Here is an 18,991-nt window from a genome sequence, read left to right on the forward strand (position 1 = left end):
AGCCGCCCACGTCCGGTGCCTCCGCCTGCAGACTTCGTACCCCCCGACGCACTACGTCCGGATGGTGCCCCAGAGGAAGGTCCACTACTTCACGGGCCTGCAGGTTCTGCAGCTGCTGCTGCTCTGCGCCTTCGGCATGAGCTCCCTGCCCTACATGAAGATGATCTTCCCTCTCATTATGATCGCCATGATCCCCATCCGGTACAGGCGGGCGCGCGGCGGCGGGCGGGGGCCAGCCTCGGGGTGGGCGCCCGCTCCTGCCCTCTGACCTGGTGCTCATCCTACCCCCCCGCCCACAGCTACAACCTGCTGCCCCGAATCATTGAGGCCAAATACTTGAACATCATGGATGCCGAGCACAGGCCCTGATGGCAGGCCCTGGCCACGCCCCCCCGCGCCTGGCCCGGCCCGGCCCCTCATCCTCCCCGGCGGGCTCTGGGGCACCGTGTGGGGAGGTGTGGCTGTCTGGTTGCTCGGCGCGGCGCCCTCACGCGGCTGACTCGGGCCTAGGACGTCTGGGCACCGTGGGGGTTCGGCGGTGTGTGGCTACCCCCTCCCCGTCATCCTTTAACCTGGGCCAGGAACGTTGCTCGGGGCAGCTTCTGCCCAGCACGGGACTAAGCAGGATGGATTTTCTTTTGATAAAAGAGCTGATGCCTGAAAGAGAAACCATTTCCTTGATTGTGTAAGGAACTCACTGTACGCACATTAGAGAATAAAGCTCCTATTTCTAGGCTTCCATGTGCCTCCTCCGTCCCTGCTTCCATCACCCCACCCCAGCCTTGGGCACGGGACACCCTCCACGGGGAAGTGAATAAAGGGGACTGATGTTTGTTGAGTATCACCTGGAAGTTGTCACCCCCAACACTACACAGTGGATGCTGGCCCAGGAGTGAAGCGTGGAAGATTTGGGAGGCCTTGGTGTGGCCATATTCCTAGGGGCCTGCCGGGAACATGTTCTGGGAACAGCATGTGCAAGGGCCCAGAAGAGAGAGGGCTTGGGTCCATCAAGGCACTGTCGCTGGTAGTGGAGAGCCGTGTAGAGTGGACCTGTGACAGTCAGATGGAGGTTTCCATGGGGAGAACGGGGATGGAAGCAGGCACACATGGGTCGCAGTGGCATTTCCCAACCATCCAGGCTGCTGCACGGATCCTGGATTTTATAGGCGGGGAACAGTGACAGTGAGGAGTATTGCAGATGGCAGCATGTGGCGGCTGGTTTGATGGAAGCAAGGAGGCATCATGCTTCTGGCCTGGTCATATGTTGGTTGGCCAGGATACGCCACAATGGCAGCCACCAACAGGGAGTATGGATCTGAGGTCCAGGGAGTGCCCCTGGGAGCAGTGGCAGTGGTAGAAAGGAACACTAGGCACATGGACACCCATCATATCACCCTCTAGGACTCTGGCTTCACAAATGCCCTATGGACTAAGGGAGCAGGTGGAGAGAAGAGAAACTGAAAGCGGTTGGACGTGGTGGCTCACACCTGTAATCCTAATACTTCGGGAGGCTGAGGTGGGAGTATGGCTTGAGCCTAGGCGTTCAAGACCAGCCTGGACACTGTCATGAGACCTGGTCTCCACAATACTTTAGCTGACTGCAGTGGCGCATGCCTAGAGTCCCAGCTACTAGAGAGCCTGATGCAGGATTGCTTGAGCTCAGGAGTTGGAGGCTGCAGTGAGCTGTGATCATGCCACTGCACTCCTGCCTGGGTGACAGAATGAGACCCTGACTCAAACAAACAAACAAAACTGAAAAGGACTAATATCAAACATGCAAAGGATTCCTGTATACCAACAAGAAAAAGACAGCAGCCCCCAATATACAAGAAGCAAAGTCTCTGAGCAGGGGGAGGAGTCCAACAGCAGCAGGAACGACCGATGTTCCAAGCACGTGCCCATCAGGAGTGCGCGCCAGCAGTGGAATCCACCTTCCACTTGGGGTGGGAGGTTGGGAGCCCCAGCACTGATGACAGCGGGACCAGCATGTCCTCTGCTCTGTCACCTGTGGGGATGGGTAGTGAGTGCGGAAAAATCAACTCAAACTAGGTTTCTCCTCTGCTCTCGCATCAAACAAGTCAATATGGAGGACTTCTGTGACCAAATGTGGGAGATTTCTCCCCACCACCAAGCAGTCCTGCAGCGGACACCAGCCTCACATTAGTCAAAAGTCTGGGTCTCAGGAACTTTTTTTTTTTGAGTCGAAGCCTCACTCCGTCACCCAGGCTGAAGAGTTGGAATTTCGCTCTATCGCCCAGGCTGGGGTGCAGTGGCACACTCATGGCCACCCCAGCGTTGACCTGCTAGGCTCCAGTTATCCTTCCATCTCAGCCTTCCAAGTAGCTGGAATTACAGGCGTATGCTACCACACCCAGCTAATTTTTTTTTATTGTAGATATGAGGTCTCGCCAAGTTGCCCGGGCTGGTCTCAAACTTGCAGGCTCAGGCAATTCACTTGCCTTGGCCTCCCAAAGTACTGGGATTACAGGCTTAGTCACTGAACCTGGCCTTTTTTTTTTGAATCAGGGTCTCACTGTGTCACCGAGGATGGTTCACTGAAGCCTCAACCTCCTGGGTTCAGGTGATCCTCTTGCCTCAGCCACCCAAGTAGCTGGACTACAGGCATGCCCCACCATACCCAGCTAATTTTTAAATTTTTTGGTAGAGACTGTGTTGCCCAGGCTGGTCTCAAACTCCTGAGCTCAAGCAATCCTCCCACCTTCGCCTCCCAAAGTGCTGGGATTACAGGCGTGAGCCACCACACCCAGCTCAGGAACTTCTGACAGGCTTCAAGTTGGGATTCCTATGACCCCACTTTTGGATTAGATTCTCACAGATTTACCTATTTATTTAGAGTCAGAGTCTCATTCTGTCACCCTAGCTGAACTGCAATGGCACGCTCATGGCCACCGCAGCCTTGACCTGCTGGACTTAGGTGATCCTTCTGCCTCAGCCCTTCAAGTAGCTGGAACTACAGGCGTGTGCCACCACACCCAGTTAATATTTTGATTTATTGTAAAGACGAGGTCTCGCCATGTTGCCCAGGCTGATCCTGAACCCACAGGCTCAGGCAATTCTCTCACCTCTGCTTCCCAAAGTGCTGGGATTACAGGCTGAGCCACTGAGTCCAGCCTGTACCCCACATCTTTAAAATAAAAAATATATATATATTTAAATTTTTATTATTTTTGAGTTGGAATCTGACTCTGTTGCCCAGGCTGGAGTGCAGTGGCATGCTCACGGCCACCGCAGCCTCGACCTGCTGGGCTTAGGCGACCCTTCCGCCTCAGCCTTCCAAGTAGCTGGAACTACAGATGCACACCACCACACTCAACTAGTTTTTGTGATTTATTGTCGAGATGTGGTCTCACCAAGTTGCCCAGGCTGGTCTCAAACCCCCAGGCTCAGATAATCCTTTCGCCTCGGCCTCCCAAAGTGCTGGGATTACAGGCTGAGCCATCAGGCCGAGCCTGTTTTTGCTTTTAATGAGCCTGAGTCCCTGGGCTGTGACTTTTACAAGACTTTCCTATTTCTCTCCTATGTAAGACAGGAAGGCTAGAGAGGACTAGAATCGTGTAATTGCCTTTCCACCAGGTCAGATAAGGCCCAAAAAATTCATTTTTTAAAGGGTGGGAGGGCACTGATGGAGTTATCAGAGCTGAATGATAGAGAGCTGAAAAGGCCCAGAGCCTCAACCCACCCTACCGGTTTATTACAAAGGATTCAGATTAAGAGATGCATAGGGTGCAAAGGGGAAAGGGGTGCGGAGCTTCTAAGCCCTTCCTGGGGTGCTGCCTTGCAGGAACCCCCACAGGTTCAGTTATCCAGAAGCTCTCCTAACTCACTGTCCTTGTGGGCTTTCCTGGAGGCTTCACTATGGAGACATAATTGACAAAGCCACTGGCCAGTGGTGGTCAACTTAACCTTCAGTCCCCTCCCACACCTGAAGCTGGTGAAGAGGGTTGTACACCCTCTAATTCAATCTTGGTCATCCTGGTGACCAGCCCCATCCTGAAGCTACTGAGGAGCTGCCAGCCCCCGTCAATTGTTGGTGCGCAAAAGGCATCATTGCAGTTTTGAAGGACTGGAGCTGTGTGCCAGCAAACAGTTCAAAGACCAAATATGTATTTTGCAATTATCACAGGTAGCTACAGACAAAAAGGGGGACAGAAAGTGGAGTGGGAGCCCAGGAACGAACTCTCGAGAAGGAGGTGAGCAGCAAACGCAGAGGGGTGTCCCGTAGACCCTGCGTACCCACTTCACCCTGGCAGTACCTGAATCTTCTTTAGAGCCCTCGCACCAGTAGCCGGGGTGCTCCTGATCCTTGCTGGATGCCCCATTACCAGCAAGGATCAGGCAGGCCCCCAGCACCCCACATCTTCAGCCAGGCTTCACCCGCCCATCCAGGAGACGGGGTACTTCCTGGGGAAACCACCCTACCGGGGCTCACAGGCCCCACCCATGCACACTGCCACCCTGGGCCATCCTGCCAGGATTGAGTAACAGACTGCAGGGGACTCTCCAGAGCTCCCTGTGGGCCCAGAAGCCAACCTGGAAGTGACCCCAGGCTGACGGTCCCCCCAACCACTTTCTGACCTGACCTGTTTGCTGGGTGTCCTTGGGGTTGGGCACTCCTTGGCAAGGGAGCCACCTGGGCCTCTGAAGTCCCACCTAAGCCTCACTAGGGTACAGGAAAGATCTGGGGTCGTGGAGCCGGGCCTGCTGAGGGGCCTGTAGCCCCAGGCTTAACTGCGGTATGCCAACCAAACCGGGGTCAAGGACTCCACCCCACCCCACCATAACAATGAACTTGGTATGACAGTCACAAACCCATCTTTTAGCTGCTCTGATATGTAACAGCATAACAGCAAAAGCACTGGATGTTCCACACTGTACTATGTAACCCCAACCCAGCCAAGACTATGGTGGATAGCAAGGATCTGGCATGGAAAACGTCAGCCCACCATCCATGATGTAAAGAATGAAGAAAGAAAGCAAGTGAAGATGAAATACTCTAGCTTACAAGTCACATGAACGCCTGACATTGGGCCATCCTGTCCCCTGGTCCTTACCCAAAAGGCTTCCTGAACCTACCAAAGGGGATTCAGGTGACAGATACCTGCCTGGGGCAGGATTCAAAACAGAGCTGTTTATTGTGGGAACAAGTCCCATTCAGAAATTTTATTTGCTGCATTTTAAAACATCTAAGGCTGTTTGCATGGTTCTTTCTCAAACCCTCAATCATGCCAAGACCAGTTTCAACCCAAGGTCCTCTCAGGATCTGAAGCCAGGAGACTGCAGGAGAGATCACAGTCCTTGAGGGCAAGAGAACGGTGTCAACTTGCCCAGAGTTTCTCTGAGCAGAGCCAGCTGCTCCTCAGACAGTGCTGGTGAGTGCCTCAACACTCTGGGGAAGGGAAGCCCTAAAGGAAGTACTGCAAAGGGTACCCACTTGATGGGGGGATTTGGGGCTAGCCCTCCCCAGATTCCTGGCTCAAGTGGCCTCCTCCAGCTGCAGGACGAGTCAAGCTACCAAAGTACTCTTGCAGCTGGCGCAGGGCCCGGAAGCGATGGGAGATGCCATTCTTCTCAGCCTTGGGCATCTCGGCGTACCTGAGGGGTGACATGGAAGTTCAGAAAAGAGAGCCCAGATTCAGGAAGGAAGCTTACCCCCAGCCTACCTCATTCTACCTCATCACTGGAGCCCAAAACTCACAGAATCCCCAGGAAAGGGGGACAGGGCCCTTCAGGGGTTCTTGCAGCCAGTTCATTTTTTAAAAACTCAGATAGCGTTCTAAATTCCCCTGTAAGTATAAATGCATATGAATGAGCATGAAGGGACATTTAACTTGCTCTAGTGTGCCCAAAAATCATTAAGGGAAGCTGGGGACAGGGGATGAGCTGCATGTTTGATCAGCTTTGTCATCTGTTGACAGGAAGCAGCGGGGCCTGACAGAGCAAATACAGCAGTCTCCTCTAATGCTCTGGGGGAGGGGGAAACTTGAACAGCTGGCCAGGGGCCCGTTCTCCATGCCAGGACTCCAGTGAGGTGAGAATCCCACATCCTGCTTGTGGCCTTCAGACCTGCACTGTCCAATACAGCAGCTGCTAGCCACTTGAAAGGAATTATAATTGAATAAAAATAGATTCAGTTCCTCAGTCTGCCCACATTTCAAGTGCTCCACAGCTACACGTGGCTAGTGGCTACCTGACTGAACACAGATAAAGAACATTCCTGTCACCAAAGAGCATTCATGTCCTCAGTCCCAGCCATGCTCCCTGTGGACCTCTCCAGCCTGGAAAGGCTGATTCTAGGAATGGTCAATATATCCCGTGTAAATAAGAGGGGATCTCTGTAAAATACTGAGAACAACTGGTCCTGTGAGGGCTTAATGTGGTGCCCACCAGGGCTGCAAGAATGCAGACTTTACCCAGCCTAGATGGGTAAGTTAGAAAGTCATCCCACAAACTGTCAGGTTTATGTATTAGAAGCCAAGGCCAGAGAGAGGAAGCCACCAGGCATACAGCTGATCTGGGTGAGCTGGAACCCGACCAGGACTCCAGGCTCCACCCAGCTGCCTCCCCCACCTTCGACTGGGCCACCCAGATTCCTTGTGTCCACCCCAGCAGAGCTACCCTCAACTGGAACGGCACCATCAGAGCCTGCCCCCGCCCATATCCGCATGCCTGCACTTGGGCGGGGCACCAACCCAACCCAGACCACACTACCCCCCCATCCCACACCCCAGGGGAGAAACTGGAGCTCCTTACGTCTGTGTGTATCCATCGGGCTGAAAGCAGGGGTCCCAGCCAAAGTCCTGGCAGCCTCGGGGCACCACGATCTGGCCCTGCCACAGGAAAAGGGGGACAGGTGTGTAACTGGGCATGGGGATGCACTAGGAGGGCTGCAGCCAGTTTGAGTCTGGTTAGTTTGTGAATTTGCTTAGACCCTGTTTACTCAAAGTACTGTTTCAAGGGGTCCATGGGACCCACAAGTGTTTGCTGGATACAGTAAAATGCAGCAGGGCAATTCTCCCCTCACATGCAGGGAGGACCACGTACTTGACTGGTCTCCCCCCACGTCTGGGGCCACCTTCCCGCCTACACCTTGGACAAACCATACCTCATTGAAGAAAAGGGAGTCAACTTTGAAAAATAAACAGAAACATTTTCTCCTAATAGGCAGTGAGGGGTCCTGAACTTTGAGGACAAGCGCTATCCCTGCTACTGTTACAGCATGTCTCAAAATACAAGTGAGGCCTAACAATGAAATGAAACACCATAATAGGAAGCACCCAGCACAGCGTTCAACACCTAAATGAGCACAATAAATACTGGCTGTAGTAGGCAAATTCCAACGTGAAAATGTTATAAAGAGAACAAATTGTGATCCAGCGACATGAAACGGCATGTTGCCATCAAAGTAAAAACAAACAAACAAAAACGGACTGAGAAATACAAGGGAGATGGTAGATGATAAGAATTAGCCAACTAACACCAAGTCATTTAGACCCAAAAGCAAATTCAAATTCTGCTCCTGCTGTGGGAAGCTATGTGACCAAGGCCAGTTAGTGAACCACTCTGAACCTCATTCATGCACCGAATGTTTTTTGAGCACCTACAGTAAGCCAGGCAGTGTTCTTAGCACGGGGGTTAGACAAGTCTAGCCTACCCTTCTACAATGAGCCTCTTAAGCAAAACAAGCATTATTACACCAGAAACCAACCAATGACGCCAAATACAAACTGCCTAAAAAAGAAGGAACAGGGCATCGAACTCAAAAAGCCCAGTACAGAGTGGCTCAGATGGGAGCTCAGAGAAGGCCACAGTGAGGGGGAACACTCTGGTCACCTCAAGGGGCAGAGTAAGAACATTCCTGTATAGGACACAGCTGGTGCAAAGGTCCTAAGATGGGGGAGGGCTTGGCATATCCGAGTTTGAAAGGACACTGTGATTGAGGCTTAAAGTGCACAAGTAACAACAGGAAGATGAAGAAGTAAGGCACCTCAGGTAAACTGAAGTTGGCAAGCAACAAAGAGCATGAAGCAGCCAAAGCTGGAGAGACAACGGGGGATGGTGGGGACTACAGCAACGCATAACAGGGCACTGCTACTCAGTTACCAGGCAAGAAGCCGAGCCTAGGGTTGTTCAAGCTTCTGATTTTTCAAGAGAAATGGGCATTCCTCTGAAAGTAGAAGACAACTAATTTTAATTGGGCAACATGATCCAGAAGTCCCATTTCTGGGAATTTGTCCAGAAGAATTGAAATCAATATCTCATGGTAGAGACCAGCTAGATGCTCACTAGCTCTCTTTTTTGGTAGTGCAGGAAGTCTAACTTTCTTAACCAACTTTGTATCTCATTGGGGTGTTGTGGCTATGTTCTGACAAATGGGATCTGGGAAGAAGTAATAAAGACCTTTTAAAGACTTGATCATTAAAAAGAAAAAGAAAAAAAGAAAGGAAATCAGTGTCTCCAAGAGATATCTACACTCACACCCAAGTTCACTGCAGCATTCTTTACAATAGCCAAGAGGTGGAAGCAACCTAAATGCCCACCAGCAGATACATGGAGAAAGAAAACACAATCTACACATACAACGAAATCGTATTCAACCTTAAAGTCACAGAAATTGTTACATGCTACAACATGGATGAACCTTGAGAGTATTATGCTATGTGAAATAAACTAGTCACAAAAAGATAAATAGTGTATGATTCCACTTATATGAGGTATCTAAAGCAGTCAAACTTCTAAAAACAGTAAGCAGAATGGCGGCTGCTAGGGACTGGGATAAGGGGAAGAGGAGTTGTTCAATGGGTAGTTTCAGTTTTGCAAAATGAGAAGTTCTAGAGATCTGCTGAACAACAATGTGCACATCATTAACACTGCTGTGCTATATACTTAAAAATAGGTAAAGGGCCAGGCACGGTGGCTCACACCTATAATCCCAGCACTTTAGGAGGCCAAGGTAAGAGGACTGCCTGAGCCCTAGGGTTTGAGACCAGCCTGAGCAACTTGGCGATACCTCGTCTCTACAATAAATAAAAAAATTAGCCAGGCATGGTGGCGTGTGCCTGTAGTTCCAGCTACTCAGAAGGCTGAGCTGGAAGGATCACCTGAGCCCAGCAGGTTGAGGCTGCAGTGGCAATGAGTGTGCCACTTCACTACAGCCTGGATGACAGAATGAGACTCTAACTCAAAAAAAAAAGAAAAGAAAAAATGTTAAAGCAGGGCATCGTGGCACATGCATATACTTCCAGTTACTTGGGGGCTGAAGTAGGAGGATGGCTTGAGGCAAGAAGTTGAAGAACTTACAGGGAAACACAGCAAGACTCCACCTCATTATATTTATTTTGAGTCTGGGTCTCACTGTTACCCAGGCTGGCTGGTAGTGGCACAATCACAGCTCACCACAGCCTTGACCTCCTAGGCTCAGGTGATCCTTCCCCCTAATCCTGCCACCATGCCCAACTAATTTTTCTATTTTTTGGAGAGATGAGGTCTTACTATGTTGCTTAAACTGGTCTCAAATTCCTAGGCTCAAGCAATCCTTTCACCTCAATTTAGAAAAAAAACTGCTATCACTGCGAGTAACAAGAAAACAATGAGTAAGATGGTAAATATTGTTTTTCACCACCACCACCACCACTACTACTACCACCAAAAAACTTAACCGGCATGGGTAAAACACAACATTTGTGAACAGCCCCCAGTGAAACCTCAGGGTTTATCATGCGCAGGAAGGACTGAGCAGGCAGACAATGTGCAGGGGGAACAGGCCAGCCAGGAGGGTGGTCTGGACCCTGAGAGAAGCAGGTGGACCCAAGGGGCTGATGGCAGACATGGGAATGCTGAACAGCAGCTGGGAAGGAATGAATTTGTGCAAAGAATTAAGATCCTTCATGACATGAAAGGCTGTGAGACAGTCAAGCGCCTTGGCAGTTGGATAAGGAGCTGGGCTTGGAGAACTGTCAGGGCTACAGATGGAGCTTTGGGAGTTGTCACCTTCAGCTTGCTAGCCTGTGTCTTTCAGGCTTCAGGAGCTATTAGCAAGTTTTAGCTGTTAGCAAGCCTCAGAGGTCAAATAGGTTTCAGGACTGACCGCACTTCTAATTGTGCTGCCCAGGGGCACCTCTCAGCAAGGCCCTGGTTACTAACTCCGGTCCCAGGGTGCCTTTCCCACCAGCATCCTGGGGTTGACAGCACTTCTAATTGTCTGCCCAGAGGTGCCTCTCAGCAAGGCGTTAGGTAACTAACCCTGGCCCAGGGCGCCCTTCCCACCATGGCCCTGCAGAAGACCCCTGGCAGTCCACTCGGGTAGCAGCGCCCTCTGGCGGCAAGCAGAGGAATGGCATCTGGATGGTAACATACCGAGGTCCGGCCCCGGAACAAGCGTACAGGCTCGCTCGGGTCTCCGGTGCAGAGTGCGAAAGTGCAGAGCGCGTAGGCTGACTTGTCCTCGAACCCGGCCAGGAGCTGGTAGAGACCTGCGGGGTGGGTGCAGTGAGGGTTCGGTGTATCCCTGCTGTATAGTTCACACTCCCGACCTCCCCCAACCACCACCCGCCTCCACCCTCCCTCAAGCCCACAAAGAGAAGGGAGGAATTCCTTGAATGGGAGGAAATTAGGTCTCAGCTGGAGGTGGAGGGCAGCAGAGCTCAAAGCAGGAGCCGGACTTGAAATGGAAACCTCTGGCCATCCCTGATTCCCTCTGGCACAAGCTGACACCGGGCTTTGTTGACAGAAAATCAGCCAGGCTCAGTGGCTCAGCCTGTAATCCCAGCATTTTGGGAGGCCAAAGGCAAGTGGACTGCTTGAGCCCACGGGTTCGAGAACAGCCTGGGGAATTTGGCAAGCCCTCACCTCTACAATAAATAAAAAAATTAGCCAGGTATGGTAGTGCTCGCCTGTAGTTCCAGCTACTTGGAAGGCTAAGGCGGAAAGAACACAGGAGCCCAGCAGTTCGAAGCTGAGGTGGCCGTGAGTTCAATTCAATATGGATTGAAAACTTGCTTGATTCCCGATTCAATATGGATTGAAAACTTGCTTGATTCCCGATTCAAAACTAGTCATCTGTAAAAGGTATTTTTGCTACAACAAAGGAAATTCAAAATATGGTAATGTAATCTTAAAAGGTGATCATCCTGTAATCTCGTGCTTTGGGAGGCTGAGGTGAGTGGATTGCTTGAGACCGTGGGTTTGAGACCTGCCTGGGCAACTTGGCAAGACCTCATCTCTACAATAAATCAAAAATTAGCCTGGCATGGTAGTGCTCGACTGTAGTTCAAGCTACTTGGAAGGCTGAGGCAGAAGGATCACCGGAGCCCAGCAGGTCGAAGCTGCTGTGGCCAGCAGTGGCCACTGCGCTCCAGTCTGGGTGACAGAGTGAGACTCCAACTCAAAAAAAAAAAAGAAAAGGAGTGATTGTATTTTGGTTGGTTAATCGTTTTTAATTTTTTATATTTTAGAAATACAAGCTTAAGAATTTACAGATGATATGTCTAGGATTTGCTTTGACATACTGGACTGAGGAAAAATCGAGAAATTAGCCTTGTGCTGATAACCCTGGAAGCTGGCTGATGCAGACGGAGGTTCATTATTCTAATATTCCTTTAACTGACAAATAATAATTGTATATACTTATAGCCATCATTCTACTATTCTAATCTATTGTATAGGTTTGAAAGATTTTTGGTTTCTATTTAGTTGGGGTCTCACTGTCACCCAGGTTGCAGTGTAGTTGCCATGATCACAGCTCACCACAACCTCCTGGGTTCAGGCAATCCTTCCATCTCAGCCTCCCATAGCTGGGACTACAGGTGCATGCCATCATGCCCAGCCAATTTTTAAATTCTTTTTGAAGAGACAAGGTCTCACAATGTTACCCAGGCTGGTCTTGAACCCCTGGGCTCAAGCAATCCTCCTGCCTCAGCCCCAAAAAGCGCTGGGATGATAGGCACGAGCCACCATGCCTGGTAAAGTGTTTTTTAAAAGCACCTAGAGGGAGCATTTTGGCCTACAACTGTGGGTGACCGGGTATGTGTTGCTGGAATCCAGGAGAGGCAGCCCCTAACCCCCAGAGCAGGCCCTGGCTGAGGCAGTCACTAGGGCCAAGTACCTCTTGAGACTCAGAATTAACTACAGCCCCTATGTCCCTCAACCTCACAGCTCCCACTACCCCCCCATTCCTCCCCTATCTCAATGCTCCCTGGAGTACAGGGTAAGTGTGAGCTGCAGGCTATAGATGGAGAAACTGAGGTGTATGGAGACTCCATGGTAGGGCTGGATCCTGGGACTCTTGATTACTAGTTGGGACTCCTCCCCTAGGCCACCCCCGGATTTTCACTCCCAAGAAATCCAAGGGAAGAAACAAAGGCGATCATACCTTCAGGTTTTAACTTCTCCAAAAACCACTTGCTACAAGAGAAATAAAGAGGAGTCAGACACCAGGAACAGATACATCTTCTTACTACTGTCTTCTCTGGGCTGTGCCCCTGGACAGCCAAGGGGAAATGAAAAAAAAAAAAAGTTCTCAAAAAGCAGAGAAAAATAATGCAATAGGAAAAAGGAAATGGAGGTGACCAGGCATTGCACAGATGAAATCAATAAGCAAACGAAGGCCACAATCTCACGGGTAATTGGGGAAATGCAAACTAAACCATATGTGATAACATTTCACATTCCTCAAATTGTAGTATCTTTCTATCAATCATCTACCCATCTACTTATTTTTTTTTTCAGTTGGCATCTCAATGTTGCCCAGGTTGGAGTGTAGTGGGGCATGATCACAATGATCACAGCTCATGGCAGCCTCAATCTCCTGAGCTCGGGCGATCCTTCCACCTCATTATCCTGAGTAGCTGGGACCACAGGTGTGGGCTACCATGGCCAGCTAATTTTTTTAATTAAAAAAATTTTTTTTGTGGCAATGAGGTTTCACTATGTTGCCCAGGCTGGTCTTGAACTCCTGGGCTCAAGCAATCCTCCTGCCTTGGCCTCCTAAAGTGCTGGGATTATAGGTGTGAGCCACCCACCCAGCCTCAAATTGCAATATTTAAAAAGTCAGAATACTTAGTGCTGGTGAGGATGTGTGGAACAATATATATGGTGGATATAAGTATACGTGGGTGTTACTGTCCTGGTGAAAAAATTAGTCACCCAAAAGCTAAAGATAGATATAACCAAAACCCAGCAACAGCACTTATGCCTCCAACCCCATACAGGCATCTTCAATTTGGGATGATCATACCCTGAAGACCTTCAAAGGGAGTCCAGGGCACTGAATAGCTTTAAGGAAATCAATTTTAAGATCCCAACTTCCTTATGTTATTTCCTGAAATGGATCTGCCTATGAATGTACTTCTTAAATGTGTGGGTTCCCCCTTACCATCTCCACTTACACATTCACATTCTCATGCTTTACAAAAGAAAGGCATGCCACTCCCCATCCTAATCTTTCCTCAAAATAATCTGAAATATTGGTTTTGATGCCAATATAGTGAATAATCTACAGTATCAGATAACCAATCATTTTGCAGTTCAGGTGGTTTTGTGCCTGAGGCCTGCAAGGGGGTTGGGGGATCACTCACATGTAGGGGCCAGGGAGCCCTCCGAGGGCGTTGAAGCACAGGCAGGTATCCTCAACCAGTACAGGGCCCTGGACCTGCAGCACAAAGACATGCAACCCTAGATTCTTACCAGTGGCAGCTCGCCCCCTCCCCTCGAACTCCCAGGTTATCCAGGCTGGACCCCGGCCTCAGCTAGATGTGACTTGCAGCAGCAGACAAGGCTCATCAAGAGCCACGGGAGCAGTCCTCAGCTGGCTTCATATCATTTTAGAGATAGGGACACCAAAGCTTTGGCAGGTTGTAAAGCTTGCTCCTGGCACGGCAATGGGAGAGATGAGATTGATACTCAAGCAGTCTGACTCTTCATAACGTGCTTTCTCAGATGTGTGAGTACAGGGGTGAATGTGTGTAGGGAAAATGCAGAGCTGGAGTGTATGTGTCTGAGTAGTGGGGGTGGGAGAGTATACGTGTGGGTCTATGGCGGTGGTCTCGGGGAGGTGCCATGCAGTCGAGGTTGGGAAAGGAAGACAGTCTTCCAAGGTCAATATTAACTGACCCCAGATGGACCCAGGTAGGTCCCAGAAGTCACAATGAACTGTGTCTACTCTATTGTTCTCTGCTCATTCCCCACAGGCAGAGACCTCAGAGGCCACCGGGACAAGAGGAAGGAGTATGGGGCTGGGGCAAGGGTAGGGTAATCACCTGGCGAGCTGCCTCCCGACACTTCTGTATGGAAATCTCATCCGGCTCCCCCTGGTACTCAGGCACTTATTGGAGAAACAGATACAGAGTCAGGTCACAGGGAGACAGAGAAATAGAACCATCTTTTAAAAATAAAACAAAACGGAGACATACGGTCAATTTTCTGTGCCACCAAAGTACATGGAAACTTATCTCCTAGAATCTGAATGACCTGTTCCAAAATGAAAGAACATTTATCACCATCTGCTAGTGATTCCCCGCTACTATGGGGGCATATGTGTTGTCATCCATCTTTCTCATTAGGTAACTCACATGCCAGTTCCCCAAAGCTCACCAAGTCAGGACCATGAGCCTGACCTCCGCTTTCAGGTCCCACCCCCAGCAAGCCAGCCCCCTCCATCTCCTTGCTCCCCTACCCCTCCTGCTTCAGGTTTCTGCTTGTGCTAAGCCCCATCTATAAAACTGTCGTCCTTCACAATGCTCCCAGAAACCATACCCGACCTCCTACGCAAGGAATTCTCTATCAGGGGTTATCTAGAATTCAGGAGGCCTGTTAACTTCGATGGGTGGGGGGAGTCTCTTTATTTTTACATCTTGAAATTTAACATCTTTTTCAATTAATATAGATCACAAACCAAAATATTATTAGCAGTTCCTGTGACTTTTAACCTATAAAAATCACAAATGTGGTTATATCCCATCAAAATTGTTGCAGATATCTCAAACTATCATTTACAATCCTCATTATTTTAAAATTAATATAACGTGCACTGCTAGATTAAATCTTTTCATGCATTAAAAGCATATATAAGTAGATCACAAATTGTAACATTTTGAGAACTGTACTTCAATATAGTTGATTTTCTTTGTAATCCTGTGTATTTTATTTTGTATATTTGAAACTATTTTCCTGAGAAAAGGTCTGTAGGCTTCATCAGTCTGTCAATGGCATACCATGGAGTGAAAAGAGTTAAGACTCCCTCTTCTAGGTCGGATTCCAGTCCATCTTCTCCAAGGAGCGTCTCCTGGCTACTCTAGCCTCTTCTTTAAATGTGCAAGGGCAATGTTCTCAGGCAGAGAGAGGTTTAGGGTCTGGTGCCCACCATCCTTCATGGGCTCTGTTAAGAAGGCACTGCCTGTCTGTTTGACTGGTCTGGCCTCAGGATTCCAAACCTATTATCAGTACAAGATTCTGGCTCCTGAGGCCACCTTGTCCTGGCACAGACCTGCTATCAGTCCCTATGCTATGGATAAATGAAGGTTCCCCTAGTGACTACACCCACTGGTCTGCCTCAACATATCTATTCAGTGGGTGTCATCCTCTGGTTCCCCACACATGGTCCCACCTCCTTGGCTATGGCTGACTGAGCAGGGGTAAACCCTTGATCCAAGCAAGGTCAGAGCTGATGTCTGACAAGAAGCTTCCTCTGCCCCCAGCAGTGGGGAAGAAAGCAGAAAGATCACCATAGAAAGAAGGATGAACATCCAGAGAACACTACAAGGACAGGTCACCTCCTTGAGGATATCTCAAGTCCTGTGGGGCACTGTAACATCATATTCCCACAACAGTCACCTGGTGGTTTACAAGAGCTCCCCGAGTGTCTCCGTTACTTGAAGCTAAGGATGGTCTATTAACCCCCAGAATCTTCTCAGCTACAAAATCCCTGTAAACAGAAACTCTGGATCCATTGCCCTCTTCACCCCTTCTCTCTATAGAGCTGTGAGGATGTCTGGTATCATCCCCATTTCACAGATTCGTTAAGAGGCTGGGACGTTTCTGGACCGTGGTGGGGCGTAGACGTCCCATGCCCTCTCTAGGTTCTGCCACGCCCTGGGTCAGCAGCGGGATCTGGATCAGTCCCAGACGGGTGCCCGGGCCCCGGTTCAGGGTCTAGCTCAACAGACGACCTTTTGGGGACGGGTGCTAAGGGCCCCGCCACTCCTTCGGCTCCCGCAGCCGCTGACTTCATGTGCCCTGTGCCAAGATGTCAAGGCCCTCATCCCCTCGCCAGCTCCGGAGTGCCCCCACTCCGCAGTCGTCCTTTTCCGTGCCCTAGTCCCTTCCACACGGCCAGGTCCTGACCCATCCTTCCGGCCCGAACTCTGTTCTCCCTCCACGTCTCCACCCCGCATGCCTCCCTCTGCCTAAAACCTCCTTCTCCGCCCTATTCCCAGTCGCCTCCCGGTTGGCTCCCCACGCCCTCCCGGCACCTCCTCCAGCTTCTTGGCGTTCCCCGTAACAAACACGATCTTCTTCCCGGCCAAGGAGACTGCCATGGTGAGCACGAGTTACCCAGCAGAGCCACCGGATGCCCTTTTGCCTCGAGTCTCAGGACACTTCCGGCCGGTGGCGGAAGGGGGCGGCTCGGTTTCCGGTCTGGGATCCGGAAGGAGGCTGACTGGGATCCCAAGACTTGCCTCCCGAGGGTAGTCTAGCGCAGGTGGCGCCGCCTCCTACGTCCGTCTTGCTGGGGGCTTTCTGAGACCCGAGGTAGACTGCATCCAGACCCGTCTCTCCTGCCTTCGGACTCTGACTTCAAGGACCAGAAGAGACCCTCCCACCCCCGCCTCACCCCTGCTTTCGCTCTGTCCTGCGATGGGTCATCGAGGGAAACTGACAGCAGCTCTGAGACCCGGGAAGTCTGCGCTCTCCTGGGCTAGCTCGGAGAACTGTCTCCTCCTAAGCAAAGCCTCCTAAGCCTTCATCCTCACCTCACCGTCATTCTGCCTCCCTGGGCTGCTCCTTGCTCGCCGACTCTGACCTACCTGACTGTGAACTTAAACTCAGCATTGCCTAAAACAAGCCCGGTCTTTTCACCCGTCTTCCATGTTTGAGAGCTCAGTATTCGATTGCCTCATTCTCCTATCCCTCCAGCCTCTCAAATCCAGCACCCCATCTCCATGGCCTTCGTTTCAACCCTATCTCTGTACCCCGAACACAGCAAGGAGTAGGAAGTGCCACGGTAGATTCACCTGTTAGGCCTTGAACCCAAGCTGACATCTTCATTGGGCAAGTTATCCGTTTCCCTCCTCCAGAGACTCTGTCCTCTGCCTGCCACCGAGAGCCCTGGGACAGTAGCTCATGAATGGCCACCTCTGCCCATGGACACGAAAGGGAGGGATCTTAGTTCTTACCAAGGTCCTCAGGTCGTTCTAATGTTCCTCAAAATGTGAGAACCATTGCTTTGGGTGGTGACCTGTTTTCTTGTATTGAAGCAGAAACACTATCCGTTCATGCAGAACCCTTGGAGGAATGGTCATTGGAATTTGGAGGCAGAGGAGAGCCTGGAGGACATCAGTTTCCCAGAGGAGCCTAAGAAGAAGAAAAAGAGTTCACTCTACCTGGATGCCTTTGTTGGAGCTTCAGCCAGCTCAAGCCCCAGCTCCTCAAGGAAACCTTCCCTGACCTTCCCTTTATCTGCTTTCATAGCACTAACCTCCCCTAGGAATAGCAATAACTCTACTGTAGAAATAAACAGTTGTGCAGTTATTCTGTTTTCTCCTCTAGAAATCATGATGGTGAAACCATGTTTTTGATCATCATCTCAGTCTTTTTTTTTTTTGAGTTGGAGTCTCACTCTGTTACCCAGACTGGAGTGCAGTGGCCACTCCTGGCCACCACAGCCTCGACTTGCTGGGCTCCGGCGATCCTTCCGCCTCAGCCTTCCAAGTAGCTGGAACAACAGGCACGCGCTACCACGCCCGGCTAATTTTTTGATTTATTGTAGAGGTGAGGTCTTGCCAAGTTGCCCAGGCGGGTCTCGAACTCTCTTAAATCCTAGTGCCTGGAACATAGTAGGTAAACTATCATGTAAGCTCACAATTGACATCTACATTTCCATAGATGACTTTCTAACACCAAGGAATGAATCATGCAGCGTGGGGAGTTGCTTCTCTTCAGATCCCAGGCCAGACAAAGTTGCCTCTGTTTCTCACATAGTGGGGGGAAAAATGCAAATTAGAGAAACATATTTTAAGCAGAACTTAGAAGAAACTGTAGAGACATTCATTTGGTGGAAATCCTCATATAAGAAACCTGTTAGACTGGGCTCAGTGACTCAAGCCTGTAATCCAAGCACTTTGGGAGGCCAAAGTTAGAGAATTACCTGAGTTCAGGGAGTCGAGACCAGCCTGGGCAACTTGGTGAGGCCTCATCTCTACAATAAATCAAAAAATTAGCCGGATGTGGTGACATGTGCCTATAGTTCCAGCTACTTGGAAGTCTGAGGTGGAAGGATCACCTGAGCCCAGCAGGTCAAGATTGCAGTGTCCATGAGCGAGCCACTGCACTCCAGCCTGGGCAACAGAGTGAGACTCCAACTCAAAACAGCAACCTGTTTTTTCAAGAGGATTATGGTGGAGCACAAGGAAGGTCTGAGGCTTAACCAACGGGGAAGATCTGTGGCCACCTCAGCCACTCAGATATAGTGACAACTCCTCCTGTCACAGGGCATTGGAAGTCTGGAGGGCTATCAATGCCTAGTTAGTTGCTTAATATTAATGTTCTCTGATAATTTTGATGAATTTTTGTAGACCCCAGAAATTGTCATTAGGGAATATTCAAAATTCTGTGTACTCCAAAACCTTTGTTCAGTGACCTTAAAATAATAGATTGTAAGTTATGCACAGGCATTACTGTGTCTTTCAGGACAAATGCTGAAGTTTCCCCTTCACTGTTTCTTCCCCTTCACTGTGATTTTGTGAGGACTCAGGGCTCC

At 50.1% G+C, this 18,991-nt stretch overlaps 2 protein-coding genes across 5 annotated transcripts in view; one reads left to right on the forward strand and one right to left on the reverse strand.

Moving 5' to 3' along the window:
• SLC4A11 (solute carrier family 4 member 11) overlaps positions 1 to 369 on the forward strand; it is a 9,622-nt gene extending 9,253 nt beyond the window's left edge. Inside the window, exons 18-19 of the mRNA XM_021707534.1 lie at positions 32 to 201; positions 300 to 369. Coding sequence (XP_021563209.1) covers positions 32 to 201; positions 300 to 369 — 240 coding nt within the window. The remainder of the gene's footprint in view (positions 1 to 31; positions 202 to 299) is intronic.
• A 4,780-nt stretch (positions 370 to 5,149) lies between these two features.
• ITPA (inosine triphosphatase) lies at positions 5,150 to 16,685 on the reverse strand. 4 transcript variants are annotated; one of them, XM_008047980.2, is made up of 8 exons: positions 16,485 to 16,685; positions 14,427 to 14,484; positions 14,274 to 14,338; positions 13,593 to 13,666; positions 12,389 to 12,420; positions 10,375 to 10,490; positions 6,772 to 6,848; positions 5,150 to 5,613 (listed from the first exon to the last, which is right to left on the reverse strand). In XM_008047980.2, exons 1-8 carry the CDS (start codon positions 16,548 to 16,550, stop codon positions 5,472 to 5,474), a joined length of 630 nt encoding a protein of 209 aa, XP_008046171.1. In that variant the 5' UTR covers positions 16,551 to 16,685; the 3' UTR covers positions 5,150 to 5,471. The 4 variants fall into 4 exon arrangements, with proteins under 4 accessions (XP_008046171.1, XP_021563204.1, XP_021563205.1 ...); XM_021707529.1 differs by having other exon boundaries at positions 16,536 to 16,583; XM_021707530.1 differs by lacking the exons at positions 14,274 to 14,338; positions 14,427 to 14,484 and having other exon boundaries at positions 16,485 to 16,584.
• Positions 16,686 to 18,991: the final 2,306 nt, after the last annotated feature.

This window comes from Carlito syrichta, unplaced genomic scaffold (genome assembly GCF_000164805.1).
Source record: "Carlito syrichta isolate Samal-C Ts95f unplaced genomic scaffold, Tarsius_syrichta-2.0.1 Scaffold120447, whole genome shotgun sequence".
Classification (NCBI taxonomy): domain Eukaryota; kingdom Metazoa; phylum Chordata; class Mammalia; order Primates; family Tarsiidae; genus Carlito; species Carlito syrichta.